Source organism: Erithacus rubecula, assembly GCF_903797595.1.
Source record: "Erithacus rubecula genome assembly, chromosome: 22".
Taxonomy (NCBI): Eukaryota; Metazoa; Chordata; class Aves; order Passeriformes; family Muscicapidae; genus Erithacus; species Erithacus rubecula.
The window spans coordinates 2312087-2331207 of record NC_136674.1 but is presented as its reverse complement, the minus strand read 5'-3'; the positions used below and the strand labels follow the sequence as shown (position 1 = coordinate 2331207).

The following is a 19121-nucleotide window of genomic DNA, read 5'->3' as shown; positions in this document are numbered from 1 at the left end:
TGGACTGGGAATGAATGATGCTAGAGGTAAATACAGCTTTAATTTTATCACTTCCTTGCTTTAAATCCACTGACTGTTGTTATCTTGTAATTGGGAATATATTCATGTAAATGAAGGCACAGAATGACTCCAAGGAGTTGAAAATGATGATTTATGATGTGCTGTCATTTACCAGAGCAAACACAGATGCATTAAAGTGAAGAAGCTGTGATTCAGTCAGTCTTAGCTCCCAGTTCTATACTCTTGAATCCAAGCTCCTGCTGTTGCTGAGCAATATATTTGTGGAGATAAAATCAACATTATAGTTTCTACTGCTGCCCACCCTGTGCTAAATCATGTTCATTGTCGTGGGGTATCGTGTGACATCTTAAATTGCTTCGTGTCATGTGCTGACTATAAATCAAGTACAGTTGGTTCTGGAAGGCAAGGAATTGTTCATTTAATAGAAATCACATTGCTCCAGCAAAGCAAGCTTAAAATAGAATCCCTGGATTTAAGAGCTGTTATTTACTCCTAGATTTGGTCACTCTTTAAAGAGGCAACGCTGCATTTTCATGACTTAAATTTAAGGTGGGATTAACAAGTTGCATCTTGTTAATCTCCCTTTTTATCAATTATTTCTATTGAAAATTAGGTTTTTAAATTTACTGCTCCATTTCTACAAATTCAACTGCATCCTGTGTTCCCCATTGACCTAGAAACCTCCATTAACATGAAATCAGTGGCATGTAAATTATTATTATTTTTTAATATTGCTTAAAACACCCTAAATCATTGTATATTCCTTTTTGGGGAATAGAATTGTGTTTATGAAATGGAATAGAAGGCAGTACTTTGGAATTAGAGAGAATATTTTGCTAGCACAAACATAGGGGTGCTTTAAGATGTAGCTCAGCTAATGTACTAAATCATCCTTCATATGTTAAAAGGCGAACGAAACCCACAATTAAAATTTTAAACTTATTAAGGAGTTGTTGCTCTCACTGATTAGACAGTCAGCTGTTGAGACAGTAGCTTTTATATAACAGGATATTGTTTTGTTCAGCACGTTACCACATTTGGCAAACTTTTATCTTAATGCGCCTATGGGGAATTGCAGCCTGACCTCAATCTGAGTAAAGCCTCGGAGGGGCCTGGAGCTGGCGGGAGGTGCCAGGGCCCTGCTCCCAGACTGTATATTTGTTATCACATGTTAATCAGATTCATCATTCTGTTTAATAAAGATTTCAGCTGCCACGCGAATGCATAATCGGCTATGTCTGAGTGCCCGTCTTTTGTCTCGAGCAGATTGCTCAAACTGTATTAAGCATCATTAGACAAAAATGACCACCTTATTAATTTGTCCTTTCTGTGTTTTCCAGCAGATTGGGCCTCATTATTATGCAAACACAGTACACAGAGCGGCACCAGAAGTAGCTCATTAATGTTTCTTTCCCCTTAGTACGTAACAGATTATTATTGTGAAGTGTGCATGAAATAATTGCTAATTACGTGCCTTAAATTGTACAGTGATTGTCTGTCTGGGGGTTTTCACCAGGTTTAAGGGCACTGGGGAAGGCCATCAGAAGCCACAGGTTAACAGTGCTGAAGTGAGTAAAGGGGAAGGGAATCACAAAACATGCATTTTATCACACATTTTCCTGCCTGGAAGGAGTAATTAGGACAGCTCTGGATTGCTTTGTAGTTACCTCTCACTCCGCTGCTTATTGTAAAAGAAATGACTCCCAGCTGGCAAATCATTTAATAGATCTGTCTGCCTGTGAATAGATGCAGGGGAGCTGGAACTGTGGACTTCTGGTAAAGCTTGAGTTAGTGTGGATCCCTCACACCACTAAAATCTGGATTTCCAAGCGCTGCTCTTTCCACCATACATTTTCCCAGGCACTCCATTTACTGTAATTCTCCTTAAAATGTGTAAACATTACAGAAATTACATGTCAGGATTTGGCATGGGTCTGCAGTTTGACAACTTTGTGTTAAGTGTGTAATTGGTTTAAGCTGGGAGTGCCTCTCCTGATCCATGGCACAGCTCCTGTAATCTGGCTGCCACCGTGGCTGATAAGACTTGGCCACAAACGAAGTTTTTGCAGGGCTGGAAATGAAATCCTGATCCATTAAGGGTTTGCATGGATTTAGCTTTATAATCTGGTTTAGAAATTGTGAGTGGTCAGATCTTGGATCCAGGCTTTGTTGTGGAAAAGATGCCATGAAAAGCATGACATCAGCCTTGGGTTTTCCTAGCCTTGCTTTTTGTTGACAATCTCAGCTAAATGAAAGAGTGGCTATTTCTGAAGCAAAGTGCTTGTGACTGGCAATTATTTATTGTATATGAGCACTGAGATATCTTGGAAGGTTAGGAGGAGAATAACATTCATCTGATATTACTTACATTAAATAATTTTAATGTCTGGCTGCATTTGGTTGATGTTACATAGTTGCTTATGTCAGCTGATACCACCAGTTCAATGTGGTGGTGGCTTCATACAATTTAAGTTAAAATAAATGGAGCATGTGAGCTGTAAAATGTTCTTTAAACATTTCACACAGATCATTACTGAGAATTTCTAAACCTATATTACACTTGCAAAAAATCAAAATGAAATTGTTCTGTGGAAACCAAATTCTCCTTACTGCACTGTTCACTGTTGGGCACGTGGATATTGACTTGATAAATCCCTTGACAGACAAAAATTGAAAATAGTTGCAGAAATAAATATTTACTTGCATTATTTGAAATTAATCTATTGCTATAAACAGGCTCAGCTGTACTATTAATATAGAGGTTCAGCAGCCATGATCATAATTATCTCTCTGAATTTTCAGTGGTGGTTTTGCACACTGATGTTTGTCTGCAATAACACCAGTGCATAGAATCTCCTCCCAAGCAGCACTCACAAACATTGCAGCAATTGTCACATCAGGCTGCAAAGGACTCATGTCCACAGTGGCTGGACACTGAAATTGTCACATCTCCTTTGGACAATTTTCCTTTTCCTTCACAATTTGTATTTTCCTCTTCTTTTTCTGCTCAGCATTTTGTCTTTCCCTGCTACTTTAACTGATCTTTTAGTTACCCACTTGAATTAATTAATTTAAATAGACCTTTTTTTTCAGTGTGTGATTGTATTTCATATGAAAGGCCATGACCCACACATCAACTCTTGAGCAGCTGCCTGTTGAGAATTTCCAAGAAATAATGTTCTGATGGCCAGGGAATATTGGAACTCACCTGAGTTTGTGTCAATGGATTAAATATTTTCCATGAGTCTGGCTTTCCCCTTCTGATGGTGTGCATCCAGAGATGACCTTGGAAAAGGTTTTTCATGTTGCTTCTTTCTGCTGGTGCCAGAATCATTTGTCTCCCAGGAATTATCTGTCTGAATTGCTTTCCTTGTGCTTGACACTGAATATGCTTCTTTTCACTCAGCCAAAATGTGTTTGTTCCTCCTGTCTCTGTCAGTAGATCCTCACTGGGGTCAGTGCTGTTTTCAACTCTCTGGGAATATTGTTTGCTGAAGTCTTATTAAAGAAGAAAAAATATAATTCTGGGAAGAAACTGAACAGTGTTTCAGTAAATGTCTCTATGTGTGTTTGCAAAATCTGCCATGTATTTATCATCACATCCATGTTCTCTGGGAAGGCTGAGAGCTCTTAGGTGTCAGGGACTGAATATTTTATTCTTTCATTCCTTGAGGGCTATATTTAAGTGAAACTGAATCCTATTGAGTGAGAAATAAATGTCAACCTCTGAATCCTGTCCTGCCAGGGCTCCTCCCTGCTCATGCCTGCCAGAAAAAGCCTGACATCTAATTTAGCAGAATTATTTGAATTCCTTTGTATTGAAATTTGCTTTAAAATACATAATAATTTCTTTAAGTATTCTTTAAAAAGAGAGAGATTTTAAAATAGAGGGACAAACCTGGTATTAGCTGGTCCAATGTATATTAATACAAAATAAAAGTGCTGAGACAGTCACAGCACTGTGATTTATTGTCTGCCTGGTGCTGATAATCAAGTGATCTTTCATCAGGCAAGGCCAGTGCACACAGAAGCTGTGAGTGGCAAAATGCAATCATTTCACTTGTTTCCTGGTGCAGAAATAAAGCTTGGCTTAAATAAACTCAGGTATGAAGCTGAGATGAAGCTGGCTTGGGAGGAAAGCCTGGGCTGGAAAGGTTCTGCCCTTTCCCCTCTCCCATCTCGCTCCGAGCTTCAGGCTGTGCCTCTGCTCCACCAGGGCAGCTCCTGGAGAAACTGCCTTGCAAAATGCAATTCTGGAGTGGTTTGGATTAAGAATATTGCCATTTCTGTGGGATTATTTTTATACTGGTTTATATCAGGCATCTGACTCGTGGTGCAATCCCACAAATGTTTTTTATCTCTAAGATGAGATCTGGGAAGCGAAGCTGCAGAAAATGAGCGTGCTGATAGCTGATGCTTCAAAGCTATGGAAAATGTCCAGTAGCAGCTGCTGAAATTCCAGATTCAACATTCCAATTGTTTTATATTCCAATGAGCAGCCATTGTTGCAGGCCAGTATTTTATAGTGATTATGGCAGGCCCAGGGTGCAGCTGCCACTGACCCCTCCAGCAGCCGTAACAAAACCCCTCTTTGTTATCACTCTGGGAAATGTCTTGGCCATTGTGGGGCTGAATTTAAACCAGCATTGCAGTCATGCACAGGGAAATTAAAAGCTCCACAATTCACTGACAGGAGTCTCAATGTCTATATTAATGATTGTGTTCAGGTCTTTTTTAAAATTGTACTTTGGTATCTTGTTACGTAATTAAAATCGAGGTGAAGTTAAGGTATCTAAACTCATCATAAATTTAATATACTGAACTCTCCCTTCCTATAAATTTCTAAATTATAAAATGTAAATCTCCAATCAGGGTAAGAACATTTGTAATTTAACTTTTATTCTCAAAGTGAGTGTGCTTTCAAGTAGTTGGACACTAGCTTTACTAAGTGATAGCCATTTTTCACACTTGGGGAGCCAAGTGGCTGCAGCAGAATAAAAGAATTCAATTTGTTACAGATGTTTTCTAACTCTGATACCTCTGGGTTGTTCTGTGAGCCTTTCCTCCTTGCTAGGAAATCAGAATAAAATTGATTTATATAATGTGAATATGGTATTCTAGATTTACATAATTAAACTGCTCACAGCCTGTGGTTTGCAGGGATACTCCCTGTAGCAGTTCTGTCTGGCTTGCTCACTGTAGGAATTCCACTTTGGGAGCTTTTCTACTTCTTAAATTGCAACCATACAGCAATAATATAAGGTAGGGGGGTGAAAAGACAGACAATTACCACCATTCTTCCATGTATAATTTGTATATGGTATTGGTTATTTTTATTGTTGGAGTTCATAGTTTCTTCCTCTTGATGGAATACAAACATTTGGCCAAATTCTTTCCCAGAAGTAAGTGAAGCCAAACATAAATTTGGTTCTTTCTCTTCTCTGAATGGCTTGAAATAATAATAATAAAAAAGAATTGGCTAAGATTTGAAATTTTCCTGGTGTTTATAGAGAGATGTGTGGCTATACAAAGATTTAGCCTTGTCTTTCTTCAGGAGAGGAACAAGGCTATCAGATAAAGCAATACCTCAGCACATTTGAATTCCCATAAATCCTACGTGACTCCAAGCAGATTGGAGCTCTCTGTCCCAGAGTTTCTCAGTTTGGAGATGAAAAAAAAACTCTGTAAGTTTAGCCTGTGTTCATTAGGTGCTCTGAAGTGGTCAGGTTAAAGTTTAAATAGTCTGCATTATAGTGACTGTGTCACTTCTGCCATCTGCATGCTTCTGTGGGTTATTTTTAAAGCATAATAATTTTTAAAAATTGATGTTTTCCTTCTAATTGATCTGGAATCTTCCATGTATATGCAAAATCTCTTATATTTTTTTGCAAATACAGCATAGAGAATGGTGGCTTTAGCTTAAGATAAAAGTAAAGAACTGTTCTTGGGCAGTTTTGACATTGAAGTTTTCTATTTTATAAACCTCAGCTGCAGTTCACACTTGTGGAAACTCTAAGTGTCCCTCTTATTTTTAACAGCAGCCCAGGGTATGATTGAAAGAGGCATATTTCCATTTTGGCTTTTGTTTGAGCAGCTTCCAAAACATAATTTTTTTTTGTTTTTTGTTTTTTTTTTTGTTTTTTTTTTTGTTTTCTTTTTCTGGAAAATTTGCCAAGTCTAGCTCAGATTAAGTTTCTCTGTTAGATTTGTTCTTTTAAGCATCTGGATCAGAAATGGTATCCCATACTCTGTAGTAATGAAACATTTGGAAATCATCTGAGAAATCACAGTAAGCCACGCTGGTCCTGTGCATTCTTTCTGAAAGGGAGAAATGTGCAGTTTGCAGAGTAGTTTGGGGTGGGGTTTTTTGGGTCAGTGTTATTTTGTTTGAACCACCCCACCAAGAGCTTACACCTCATTCCCCTGGGGCACAAGCAGGTGTTGTTATCTCTTAAATTCTTGCCATCTCTTTTATCAGTGCACAGTACTGAGATGCAGATAGATTCCGTGCCAAATTTGAACATTCTCTGATATTTATGGGAGGGAAAATAAATAAATAAAGGTTGTTTTTATTGTAGCTCATAAAGCCACAAGCTAGGGAATGATTTGGTGCATTGTGCTGTTTTTCTGATGCATTGTGCTATTTATGCTTTTTAAAAGATGAATCCACAGTGGATGTGTAAGTTCATCAAGGCAGCTAAACCCCCTGTTTTACTGATTTCAAATGAATCATTAGAGTTTATGGTAATAGAGAAAATGGTTTTCTCATGTCATAAATGGCAGAGCCATTGTATAAAGCTGGTCTGCTCATGCTATGCTTGGAGTAGAACTTTTATTGAAGAGCAGAGTTTGTTGAAGAGAAACAGATCTGGACTCCAGGGGTAAAGAACTGGCACATCCTCTTCATTAGCTGGAATTGCAGCAATGTTTGTCCATTGAACAGAGCCCTCAGAAAGGATGGGGGAAGGAAGACGAGGCACTTGGGGAATTTGGAAGGGAATATGTGTGTTTTGCATTACTTTTTAGGCAAATATATTTATTCACTGCAAAGAATTAGTGCTGTAGCCAAAACACTCTTTGCATTCCCCCACAGTCTGCTGTCCACATGATCCACTGGGATTAAGAACCAGGCTTTGTTTTGGGTGGTTTGGGAAGTGCAGATGTCTGACTGTTAATGAGTAGTTCTTGAACTTTTTAAAATTTATTTCCCAACTATTTTGTTGCTTTGAAAGTCATGCAAAGCAACGAGAGAGCTGCCATGAATAGAAGCAGAATGTTGCCTTTCTCACAGTCAGATTTCAACTATCAGCTGATAAAACAGACCCCAAATATAAACCACTTGTTGCTTTGGGTTTTGTTATGAATGTCACCTTCAGGGAATGAGTCTGAGCCAATTTTCTCTTCAAGAGAGTGGAATTTTTACTCCTGTTGCCTTCTAAACTTGTGTTATCTACTGCACTTTGTTACGTGGTGCCTCTTGTAAAATTTCTTCCCTCACAGTATGTGTTGCAGCCATTATTTTAGAAATATTTAGCCTGGCTGGAAAGACACTGGAGAGTTATCAAAGGGGACAAGTCAGAGACACTTATCAATAATCCAAATTTGTCCTTCACCCCCAGGTTTCAGCTGCATTCAGGGAAATCACATTTGTTTGACATTGGCTGCCATAAACCTTTAGCCCACTGCTGTGTGTGATAACCAGAAGAATTTATGGCAATATTTAATCTGTGTGTGTGTGAATAATCAGTTTTCTCTGTGGGATGTGCCTCAGGCTCATGGGTCCATCCCTTCCCCTGGCACTGGAGGTGTTTTGTGCCCCAAGGAGTTCTTGCCCTGCCTTCCAAATTCTGGCCTGCCTTGGCCTGGGCTTGGTTTTAAGGGCTGATTTCTGGCACCTTTCTGTGTCACCCCAGATCATTTATTTTTTCCTTTTTCCCCTAAATTTTGGGCCTGTTTGCTGCACTGTGAATGTGCTTGTATTGATGAAGGAGAAAGTAGCCTGGGTGCTGGTGCAGGATGTGGGGAGCAGGAAAAGGCAGATGGCTGCTCTGCTAATGGGGCTTCTCCATTTGATCTCACAGGGAGAGGGACTTTTCATTGTCAGAATTTCTCAAAGCTCATTGATTTTTCATTCTAGCAGGATTTGTTTGCTTTTGAACCACTGCTGTGCTTTTATCATTACATGCTGAACCTTTCACTGGGCTGCACATTTCACTAGTTTTTTGATACTTGCTCTTTTAGGATTCCAGCACAGAACTTTTTCCTTCCCCCTTTGCACTGAGAACACTCCTTAGATTCTAAATAAACCAGGCCCAGTCATTCTTTTTTATTGTTTGAAAGAATCTAAGTGCAATATGATCTGTATTCCAGTTTTAGCTTAGCACTCCAAAATATTAAAATAAAATTTAACCAGAACACTTGTGCTTTTGAATTCTATTTTTTTTTATATACCAAAGTTTTTCCCCCCACAAAAAAAAATATTTTAAAAAGCATTTTCCTAATTTAAACAAAATAAAATCCACAGAAGATACTCTGGATGAAAGGTCAGCTGTGTATTATTCAAGGTCTTCACCCTCTTCTGAAGGAAACTGGGGTGAAGTGCCTGGAGATCAAGGTTGCAAAACTGCACAAAGTTTTCTGAAGCTGTGCTTAAGCAGGAACAGCTGCACTCCTGCATTGCCTCTTTTTTAATTAGTTGAACCCACTTCCTCCACTCTTAACTTCCTTATGGGCTGGATCTGGAAAATATGAAGATAAGGATTTAATAGAGATCCATGTTTACTTACTTCAGCATTTGGGTTTATAGCCCAAAATAATGTAACTAATTTTTCTCTTCTCCTCCATTTATCATCTCATTATTAATATTTTTAGAATGAGCTGAATCCTGATCCTTCAAAGCTTTGTTTTCTGCAGTTCCAGTTGTGCCAGCTGGCTCTGGGCATCAGCCAAGCTCTTCTTTAGAGCTCTTCCTCTACTTTATAGCTGATATTTCTCTGCATTAACACAGCCCTGCTCCTCTCACGGGAGGCTTCTCAGGCAGTTTGATTGCTATTCATTAAAGATGCTCTTGCTTTTCTTTTTGGCAGAAGCTGGGAATGTCAGCCTGTAGAGCTCATTTGTCATCACTGAACTGGAGGCTGATTCTCCCTTCATGACTCTGTGTTTAGTGACAGGGATCTCAGCTGTGCTGGGTTTAAATTGTCACAACTTAATCTGCAGCAGAGCCCTGTGAAGGTGGTTTAGAAAGGAGCTGAGGCAGGGATGTTCTGAGTGCACAAATATCAATTGTTTTGGTGCTTCATGCCATGCTACAGAAAAAAAAACTTGAAATGTAGCATTTAAAACCAGTTTCTTCCTCTGTGCACTCCATATTAAATCATAATTGCCATACTAGACCTAAAAATTCAAAGTATAACCCAATTCTACCTCTGTTCTATGGCTTTTGTATCTACTCATTTATTTTAAAATTATTTAGTATTCTCTATGCCATACTAAGAGAATTCTAAAAACTGTGTGGTTGAGGTTTTTAAAATTCCCTTAAATCAACTTTTGTCTCCTGGTGTAGATCAGTGTGTGACAAAAGGTCCTGATCTCATCCCATGGCAGGGACAGTTATGGGAACCTCTGGGCAAATTGTTGAAATGATTCCTAAAGTCCAGGAGTGTGTGTGGGCATCAGGTACAATCATGGTGAAAAACCCTTGGGGGTGCCTGTGCAGGTTTTTGGGCTTTTAGGATAAAAACTTGCTAATTAGCAAAAAGTTGCTGAGGTAGAAAAGAGATTGGATCAGTAACAGATTTGCAAACAAATGGAGAAATTGCTGCTTATCTTGTCCCAAATTAGATTAAAAGGCCTCTTCTAGAACTGAGTGATAAGAATTTATGGGAATCTCTGGTTCCACCATAATATTTTTTAGGTATAAAAGAGGAAATATGCCTGATGATATTAATTTGCTGTTAACTAATATAGTACAACATCAGTAAGTGGCAGTTAATCTATCAAACTCATGCCATGACATCTTACTTGTTGTTTTAATATGTTATAAGCATGAAATGTGTTTTTCAGGTATGTTTTACATTTGCACCAGGTAATGGAAAGTACAATATATTACGTGCTTGTGCCCCAGAGGAAACTTTTAAACAAAAATAATTGAATGCAATAAATCAGCCCCTGCTCTGCCTTGTGCTTTGCATCTCTGAGGCCACACTTCTAGGAAGCCTTTGGGAGTGACAGCAGAACAGGGCCCACTGCCCTGGCCCACCAGATAATTGCTTTGTGTTGCAAGATTGAAGAATAAAAAGAGAGAGAGAAAATGAAACCATTTCTTCAATGAGCAACTTCTTTCTTTTCAAAGATTTAGGGTCTTATTACAGATTGCTGTTACCATTGGTAGTAAGCCTATAGTTTTTCATGTAATTAGGAACATCCACAAGCTAATAAATCTGCCCTGAAATTTTCATTTCATTGTGGACATTGTATGAGTTTGTATTTAACTGTGTCTCAGCAGGGGTGATTTATCAGGTGTTTATTCTCCAAAGTTTCCCTGGTAGGCACTGCTGAGATGATTTGATGCACAGTAGGTTTAATAACTGAAATGCTGAGATTATTATTCCTGTTTGGTGTAGGGTTTATTTACTCCCTTATCAGACACTAATCTGAAAGATTTTCTTGTCTTATGAATTTGCAACTTGGTTTAGTTGATGCTTAGAAGTAGGAAAATCTCCTAAGTCACCACTCACAGCATCTGGTGCAGCACCCTGTAGTGAATAAAAACTTAAATACAGTCAATATTGCCCTCTTTTTTTTTGTAAATTCAATATTCCATTTGATCAACTCATGGCTGTTTGGGCTGGGTTCCTCAAAAGGAGTTTTGCTGCTTTAAAAGTGGAAATGTGAACACTTCCAAGGATATCTCAGTGGCAGTGTTTTAGAAAGGAGGAATGGCGTGGATTGTAAATAATCCAGCAAAAATAAATGCAGCCCTGGTTCATCAGCTCCTTTCCCCACCCAGGTGTTTGTTTAGCAGGAAGAGATGATGAGAGAGGAACTTCACTCCAAGTTGGTTGGACAAGTCCAGTGTGGTTCCAGTGCCAGCAGCAGCCAGGCTTTGTTCTCCACTGGTGCTTTAAATCAGAACTGCACACCATCATTGATCCCAGCACAAAGAATGCTCCACTGAGCTCTATATAAATATTAAAAACACTCCAAGTGGGGCTGTCACTTCCCCTGTGCTTTTATCTTTAAGAGCTACAACTCTAGAAATGCTTTTATTCTGATAATAATAGAGAATGAAAATTATTTCTTGAAGTATTGCTGCTGATTTAAACCTGGTTTGGAATCTTCTTCTTTGTAGAGATCTGTTAAAAAAAAAATAAAATCTCAGCTTAAGACCTACTTAGCTTAGAATTCAAAATATTACCAGCAGACTAAAGCATGGTAGCTGAAACCAATTGCAAACAGATGGGATTTTCTTATTCTGATTGGCCATATGTTGCCAGAGGAAAAAAATTGAAAAATCCAGACAAAACATAACTCATCTAAAGGAAATGACCTTGATATTTCTTGACTACTATATGGATTTTTTTTTTTTTTTTTAGAGCTAACATATAGAATAGTTCCAATATTCTGTAAGGATGGCAAAATATTGTGATATTAGGGGTATGGTGGTTGTTGAGGTGGTTCAGAGGGAAAATATAACTCTGGGGGAAGAAAAAGCCACAAAAACCTGACCAAAACCTCTGCCATAGACACAGGTGTAAACAGAAAGTACAGAACTGGTGCAAGTCTAAGATGAATGATTCCAAGCCATTCTCCTGGGCATTCCTTCATGGAAATGAATAATAACTGGAAGTGTCTGAGCAATGTAAATCACACTTGCACTTGGAAAACCTCTTAAAATACAAATGTGCTCAATTTCTAATAGACTGGGAAGTTTATGGCTTTAAAATGTGCAGCTTTGTGTGACTAACTTCAAGAATAGTTCATATTCACTTACTTTTTTGGACCTTAAATTCCCATATACACAGCAATTACTTGTAATTGTTAAAGAACTAAAAATTGCTGTTGCTATATAGAAATATGCATTAAACACTTGTAAAGGCACATAGATTAAAGTGCTTGTATTGTCTGTTGGATCTTTTATCTATGGGGTATCTAAACCCATTAGGACTTGTCTGATTCGTCTGTAAATAAGATTTATATATTTTTATGATGTATTTATAAATGTGTGCAAATCATACAGGTGCACAGCAATCCAATATTTCATATTCTGCATTATTTCTCTGTCATCTTTCAAGCTGGTCCTACAGAAATGTTTTTAATTGCATTACACATTCAAAACTTGCCATAGGACAAACTCCATACCTTGGCAAATCCATTTAGCCTCAATTTTAAACACCCTTCCCAACATTTGAGAACTGATTGCACCTTGGGGAGCACCTCAATGGGCTTTGGGGGGATTAATAACAGAACATGCAAAGTAAGTTGACAGTAAAACTTTCACTGGTGTTTGGCTGAGCTCATGTAAATATGACACTGATGAAGTGTGACCAAATCCCTGGTTAAAAACTTCAACTCCTTTCCTATAGAAGTTGAGGATTATTATGGAGGGGTATTATGCATGCAGAAAGTAATTGAGTATTTCTCCCAGTGGAGGTTTATATGTGGTGTTCAGGGGGTTCTGCTTAGTTTAAATTCTATTAAAAATATGTTATAGTAACATTGAATCCATTGTTGAAAGTATCAATGAGCTTCATAGTTCAGGTCCTCATTTTGTTCTTAACATGCTCAATTTTGCCCCCTTGATATAACTGTTAGTTGTCTAAAAGTACATCTAAAACTGTTCATTATGATTAAACCTTCAAGAGGGTTTCTTAAGCAGTTTCTACAGATGTAATCTAAATAATCTTCCCATTTTCCAAATTCAACTCTTCTGTTTTGGGATAAACTTTGTAAATATTATGTTTTCATTGCTCTCTTAAAAAAGATAAAGTAGGAGAAGTGACTCTCCCAATTTGCCTCATTTGAAAATTGAATGTATAGATATAAAAAAAAGTTTTAATATGTAAAAGTTTTAATAATTTAAAACAACCTTCAGCAGGTAGAATAAGGGAACCTTGGAAACGCCTTTTTTTCTGGAATTAGGTTTTAAAAGCTTATGTTTTTCTAGTGTGTCGGTCTCTACCTGAATGGTAAATGTAGGGAGTGTATTTAGACACTTTAAAAAGGAGAATAAAACAAAAATCTGGTCTACCTTTAAAAATGAAAAACCCTGTGATCTATAAAACTCCAGACATGTTTAGAATTTTCTGTACTTCTGGTATGAACAGACTTTACAGTCTGCTGCATGATCAGGAGAATGGATTGCACAATGCACAGAAGCCAAAATTTGGAAAAGAATCCATTAAGCACAGAAATCACTGAAGGATGAGAGCAGAGAGATGTTCTGGTTTGGGATGAGCTCAGATACAACCAGAACATCTTTGTCAAAAGTTGGAAAACCTTCACTGGGAGAGTTTGCAGAGCTCCTGGGCAGCCCTGCTCAGTTTTCCATGGCAGTCTCAGGGTCTGTGCAGTTCAGCCCATTTTCCAGCTGAGCCCAGCAGCAGAGCAGAGCAGTTCTGCAGCCAGGGAGCATCACCTCGTGAGGAAAGGTTAGGGAGGAGACAGCTCTGCTAACAATGCAGAGTTACATTCTCTGCAAACCTTCAGAAGAGGAGAAGCAGCTGCTGAAAGACAAGGGAGGGCAGCTCTTCATTGTTCTTGACCTCTCCTCTCTGGAGCTGTCATAGTGAGAAATAGTATATTCAAAATAAGGATTGCATAGATATCAAATCCTGAGCAGTCATGAGCTTCTGTGTCCAGAGCCACAGCAATAAATGCTTCATGTGGCTGGAGGTTCCTTCTCATGGAGGCCTGGGAGAGAAAAAAACAAACCTGAAAAGGACATTTTTAGCACTGCTGCCTCCATTCCAAAAGAATCATTAGAAGCTTGATTGCATTTGATTGCTTTGTTTGAAAAAATAACAAAAAAAAAAAAAGAGTTTCTAATGAGAAAAGAAAAATAAAAGAGCTCAGCAGTGAATGAGAAGTGTTTGATGTACATGAAAGACTCTGGTGCTTTTCCTGCATTGTTGAATTGAATTGTGAGACTCCTTGGAGCAGGTTGTAACCTGTGCCTTGTGTGTAAATGGATTCCAAAAGCAATTAGAAATACTCATGGAAAAAAGCTCTGCAACAAGGATTGATTTAATTATTCCAAGAATTGAAACAGGGATATCAATATAGAATAAACACCCCCACCAGCTTTGGAAATCCATAAACTGGAATCTGGGCTATGAATCATTATAATTGTCCTGAATTTTTCCTCTTCCTTGTCACTTCTGGCCACTCAGAAGAATGGTCTTGTGGATTCAGGTGGATGTTAAGTCTGGCCTAAAACAGCTTTATTAGAGTTGGTAGAACCTTGGGAGACCCCTAGTCCAGCCTGCTGCTCAAAGCAGGGTTGAACTCAGACCAGGGAATTTGCTTGGGAATTTGTCCCATGTCAGAAACCTTGGAGGAAGGGTGGAGATTTCCCTGCCTCTCTTGGCACTGCTCAGTAATTCCCTCAGACAGGAGTTTTTGGTTGCTTGGTTTCCTTCAGAGCAGTGAGAATTCCTCCTGTTGAATTCCTGAGCTCAGCCCATCCATGGGGAGCTGCTTCCACCTGCTCAGGAGCTCTGGGGTACCAGGATCTGCTGCTGTGCCCCCCTTTGAACTGCTGGGATTTACTGAATTTCCCCTTTCCAGCCTCAGTGAGTCCATCCCCAGCCCCTCCTCTTGCACTCTGCCCCTCCAGCTGTGCTGAACTGGCCCCAGTTTATCCAGTTTATTACTGGGCACCTCCATTTGGTCACTGCTGTCACCTCAGGTGTGACTCTGAATGAAATCATGCTGGACCCTGTTGGAGCTGTGGGATTAAACTGATTTTAGCTGATTTTTTGGGTACCTGAATATTTAAATCACTGTCACCCTAAGGCACTGCACAGAGCCTGTCCAATACTCTGCAGGTCTGCCCATGTTTTTAAGTTATTTTATTAATATTCAGTGAAAAAGGTTTTCAGAATTTGGCCCCTTTCAATGAAAAATTTCTATCTGCTTTCTAATCTCTCAAATCCAACTTGGAGGTAAAGGTTCTACATAGAGAAAAGAAAATAAACCCATCAGAGTTAGGCAGTAAAGAAATAAATATACTCTGGGCTGTAAAAGGGTGTTAGTATTCCAGTGCAGCCTTTAATATTATTTTTCCTTTTACTCTACCAGCTATTCCAATTAAATTAAATACCTTTTATGTGTGATATCAGCATAGAGTGGTTATTAATTTGTCTCTTGAGTTTGAGTAAAGAACATAGTTAATATACTAACTTTATAGTAAGGTCTTGCTATAAAATATTTATCTCTGGAATGAATATGATTATTGTAGGGACATGGTGCTTAGATGTTCATTGAAATGGAACAAATATATATTTCAGTAATCCTGGTTTGTTTAAACAAATTAAATCAATAGAGGTGTAGGTGGTAGCTTTAGTAAGGTATGAGACTTTCTAGACATCAAATAAGTGACACAAAACCAAGACTCTCTTTATAATGGAAGGGAATTTTTTATACTTTGTGTAGCATCCCAAATTCAGTGTAATTTTTATTATTCTGATCTTTTTTGAATTTCCATCAGCCATTAAAAACATTTGACCTTTTCTTCCCCAACTTTGATTTTGTTCATGCTGTGCATTATAAAACACTCCTGTTATTTAACCTGTGTTTTGCTACAGAATTACCAAAAGAAAACTTACTGGGTTATCAACATTATGAAAGTCCCACAGGGTTACTTTAGTTTTAATAAAATTCCTTTCCTCCTTCTCCTTGCAGGCCTAACCATGATGGGGAGGGGATTTTGCTTTTCCTTTCCAGGTATTTGTTTAAACAATAGTGGAGTTCTCTGATGATTCAGAACTCATAAATAACACTGATGGATCTGCTGTGGGCTGGTAACAAGGAAATATTCTTTTTTAAGTGACCAAAATGCTTCAGAACCAGCCTTTGCAGGGCTGCAGGTCCCTCCAACTTCTTGAGTCTTTCTGTTACAAAAAAAAAAAAGAGCTTTTTGCTTTCTTTTGTTCTGTGGACTGGGAACATTCAGGATGTGCCAGCACAATGCAAATAATGGTGTGAGCCACCCTCCAGTGCCTTTCCAGCCCCCTCTGTGTGTGTGTATTTCAAACACCATCATTAGCCATGTTTCATCAGCTCTGCTCCTTATTGTACTTAACCTGGGGTCACTGTAATATTTCTTGGTTTTAATGCTTCCAGATTTATGAAAGGGTTGCTGATAAATTCTTTTAATCCAATATGGCTTATTGATTCATGTATTTGAAAGACCTTTAATATCCTCTTTGTACCTTTGATTCCTTAAGTGTTGCAAAAAGGCAGAAATTGGTAATTGTTGATAACAAGATCTCTGGGTCTCAGAACTGTGTCTCATTCATTTAAAGAGGATTAGGGGAGGCAGGAGCTCACAGAGCAGGAGCCAGGACAGAACAAAACCACAAATAGAATTATGGAGAGAACACACAATAGGTGGTTTAAGCATGTCTGTTAGAACAACAGGACTTGGGTAATCACGTGTCCCACCCTGGGAGAGGGCAGCTCACTTGTAAAAGAACCCCTGGCTTCAAATGCAGTGATCAAATGCCTCCTGAATTACAGATGTTTACTTTCATCAGTTTATTTGATTAGGGGCACAATGGAAGGATGGCGTGCTAAAGGGAAAAAGCATTTTGTGCAGGAAGGAAAAACTTGCTGCTACTGGAGAGCCTCTTAATTCCTATCCAAACTAAAACTGTGCATCTCTCCTGCATGAACTGACTCAGCACTGAATTGCATTAAAGCAACTGAAAGGATGAAGGAATTAGAAAAGTACAAAAGCAAAACTTGTTCAGGCACAGAGCATTTCAGCTTGAAAATGATGAACCAATTAGTTCAAGAAGTGACCATCCAGGAAATGCCAGTAGCTGCTCCAAGCACAACAGTTAGAGCAGAGAAAGCTCAGGCTCTTTTCTTTCTTGCTCTTTTTCTTATTTCTTTTTGATGTTTCCTAGAGTTCCAACATATTTTTCCTGTTTTTCCATCAAAAAAACCATTCAGCTTGGCAATGTTCTGCTGAATAATTCATTCAAATCCATCCCCAGAGAGGCCTGGGCAATGTGACAGCTCTGCAGCTCCTGATGAAGGGCCCAGGTAGTGATGTGAGCTCTGATGTGAGTGTGCTTTGCACTTCTCAGCTGGGCTTGAGCCTCACATCAAACTCTCCAGGTATTCACCTGATCTGGAAAAACTGGCACTGGCAGCTCTTTTGGGACCTGTCCAGCAGGTCTCATTAGAGAGTTTCCATGTGGGGAAAGAAATGACCCCAGAAAGGAGGAGTTGCACAGTCACTGCATCCCTGGGGTATTTTATTTTCAGGATAAGAACACTCAGACCCACTCTGCCAGGGCATGGGCACTCCCACATGGAGGGAAAAGCTTTATTGCCCTTACAGGGTACCTGGGTAAATTCCTCCTCAGCCATGCCTGAGAGGGGTCAGGACAGTTTTATCCTCTGTGGGTGCACAGAATTGCATTCAGGATGGTATCATGCCCAGCTATGATTGTTACCAGACGTGTGCATTTTTTTGCTATCAAGAATTTGCAGTAAACCCAGCATGAGTTCATGTGAGTGCTGTGGCCTTCAGCCAGAGTGGTTTCCCAGGGAACACTGTGCCAGAGGTTTCAGGCAATAAGGATATCTGCCTGATAAGTTATTTTTCTCTCTGGAATCTAAGGTTCAGATCCTTCTGTCAGCCTGCATGTTCTCCAATTGCATTCCACATTTAGCTAATGATCTTGCAATGCTTCAGACAGAAAGTGGAAGTGAGCACATGGAGTGCCAAAAGAAACTCTGAAAGAAGTCTTGATGTAGCACAGCAATAATTCATGGCTGATGACATTACCAGGAGTGATGAGTTTCACACATTGAGAGGAGATGTATTATTTCATAAAATGGAAAGCTGCAAAATCAATAGGAACAGCTATGGGGGAGAGTGCCAGGAGCAGCCATGGCATCCTCCTGGAATTTAATAAGCAAATGTTGCCTGATGGTTTTGTTGTTAGAGCATTGTCTTGTCAAACCCATCACAGCTCCCCATGATCCACTGGAATTCCTGCATTTGGGAATATAGAACATGGATCTGGTTTCACTGGTGCCAGAGCTGTGCTGAGATACTGATACCAGCAGAACATGGGCCAGGGGGCTTCCCATGAGTGAAATGGGAATGAGAGCAGAGATTTGGGATGGAATGACAGCAGAGATCCAGGAATGAGAGCAGAGAGTTGGGATGGAATGACAGCAGAGATCCAGGAATGAGAGCAGAGAGTTGGGATGAAATGACAGCAGAGAGTTGGGATGAAATGACAGCAGAGATCCAGGAATGAGAGCAGAGAGTTGGGATGAAATGACAGCAGAGATTTGGGATGAGAGCAGAGATTTGGGATGGAATGACAGCAGAGATCCAGGAATGAGAGCAGAGAGTTGGGATGAAATGACAGCAGAGATTTGGGATGGAATGACAGCAGAGATCCAGGAATGGCAGCAGAGATCTGAGGGATCTGTTTCATCTTTTTAGCTGTTCATTCCTTGGATCTGCATTGCTTTAGGCAATACCTTTATATCTTTTATTTAAAAAATAGATGAATATGGGTGCACCCTCACAAATATACACACAATAATTGCTTTAGGGAAAGTCTTTATGGCTTTCATTTTAAAATAGATGAATACAGGTGCACACAAACACTTGCAGATACCCACACATGCATTAAGACATGGATATGTGTATATAAGTGACTTCCATCCCATATAAATTCCATAAGAATTGGAGCCATTCAGAACTGACCATTCAAAGCTAGAAAGTTTCTGGTTTAATCTCCAGCTTTAAGAGTCTTTCTTGGCAATGGCTTTGTTTATTTTAAAAATCACTGAGAAATTAGGAGCATTTTACACAATGCTGAAAGATGGGTGGGAGGTTGTTC

At 39.1% G+C, this 19121-nt stretch overlaps 1 protein-coding gene across 3 annotated transcripts in view; it reads left to right on the top strand.

Annotated features, from left to right (window-relative positions):
- BRIP1 (BRCA1 interacting DNA helicase 1) overlaps positions 1-19121 on the top strand; it is a 90290-nt gene that overhangs the window by 52041 nt on the left and 19128 nt on the right. Inside the window, exon 25 of one of the 3 annotated variants that reach the window (XM_079325179.1) lies at positions 15928-16012. The exons of the other annotated variants lie outside the window; for them this stretch is intronic. Coding sequence (XP_079181305.1) covers positions 15928-15933 — 6 coding nt within the window. The 3' untranslated portion in view covers positions 15934-16012. Of the gene's footprint in view, positions 1-15927; positions 16013-19121 lie in introns of those variants that run through there. 3 annotated transcript variants of the gene reach the window in all.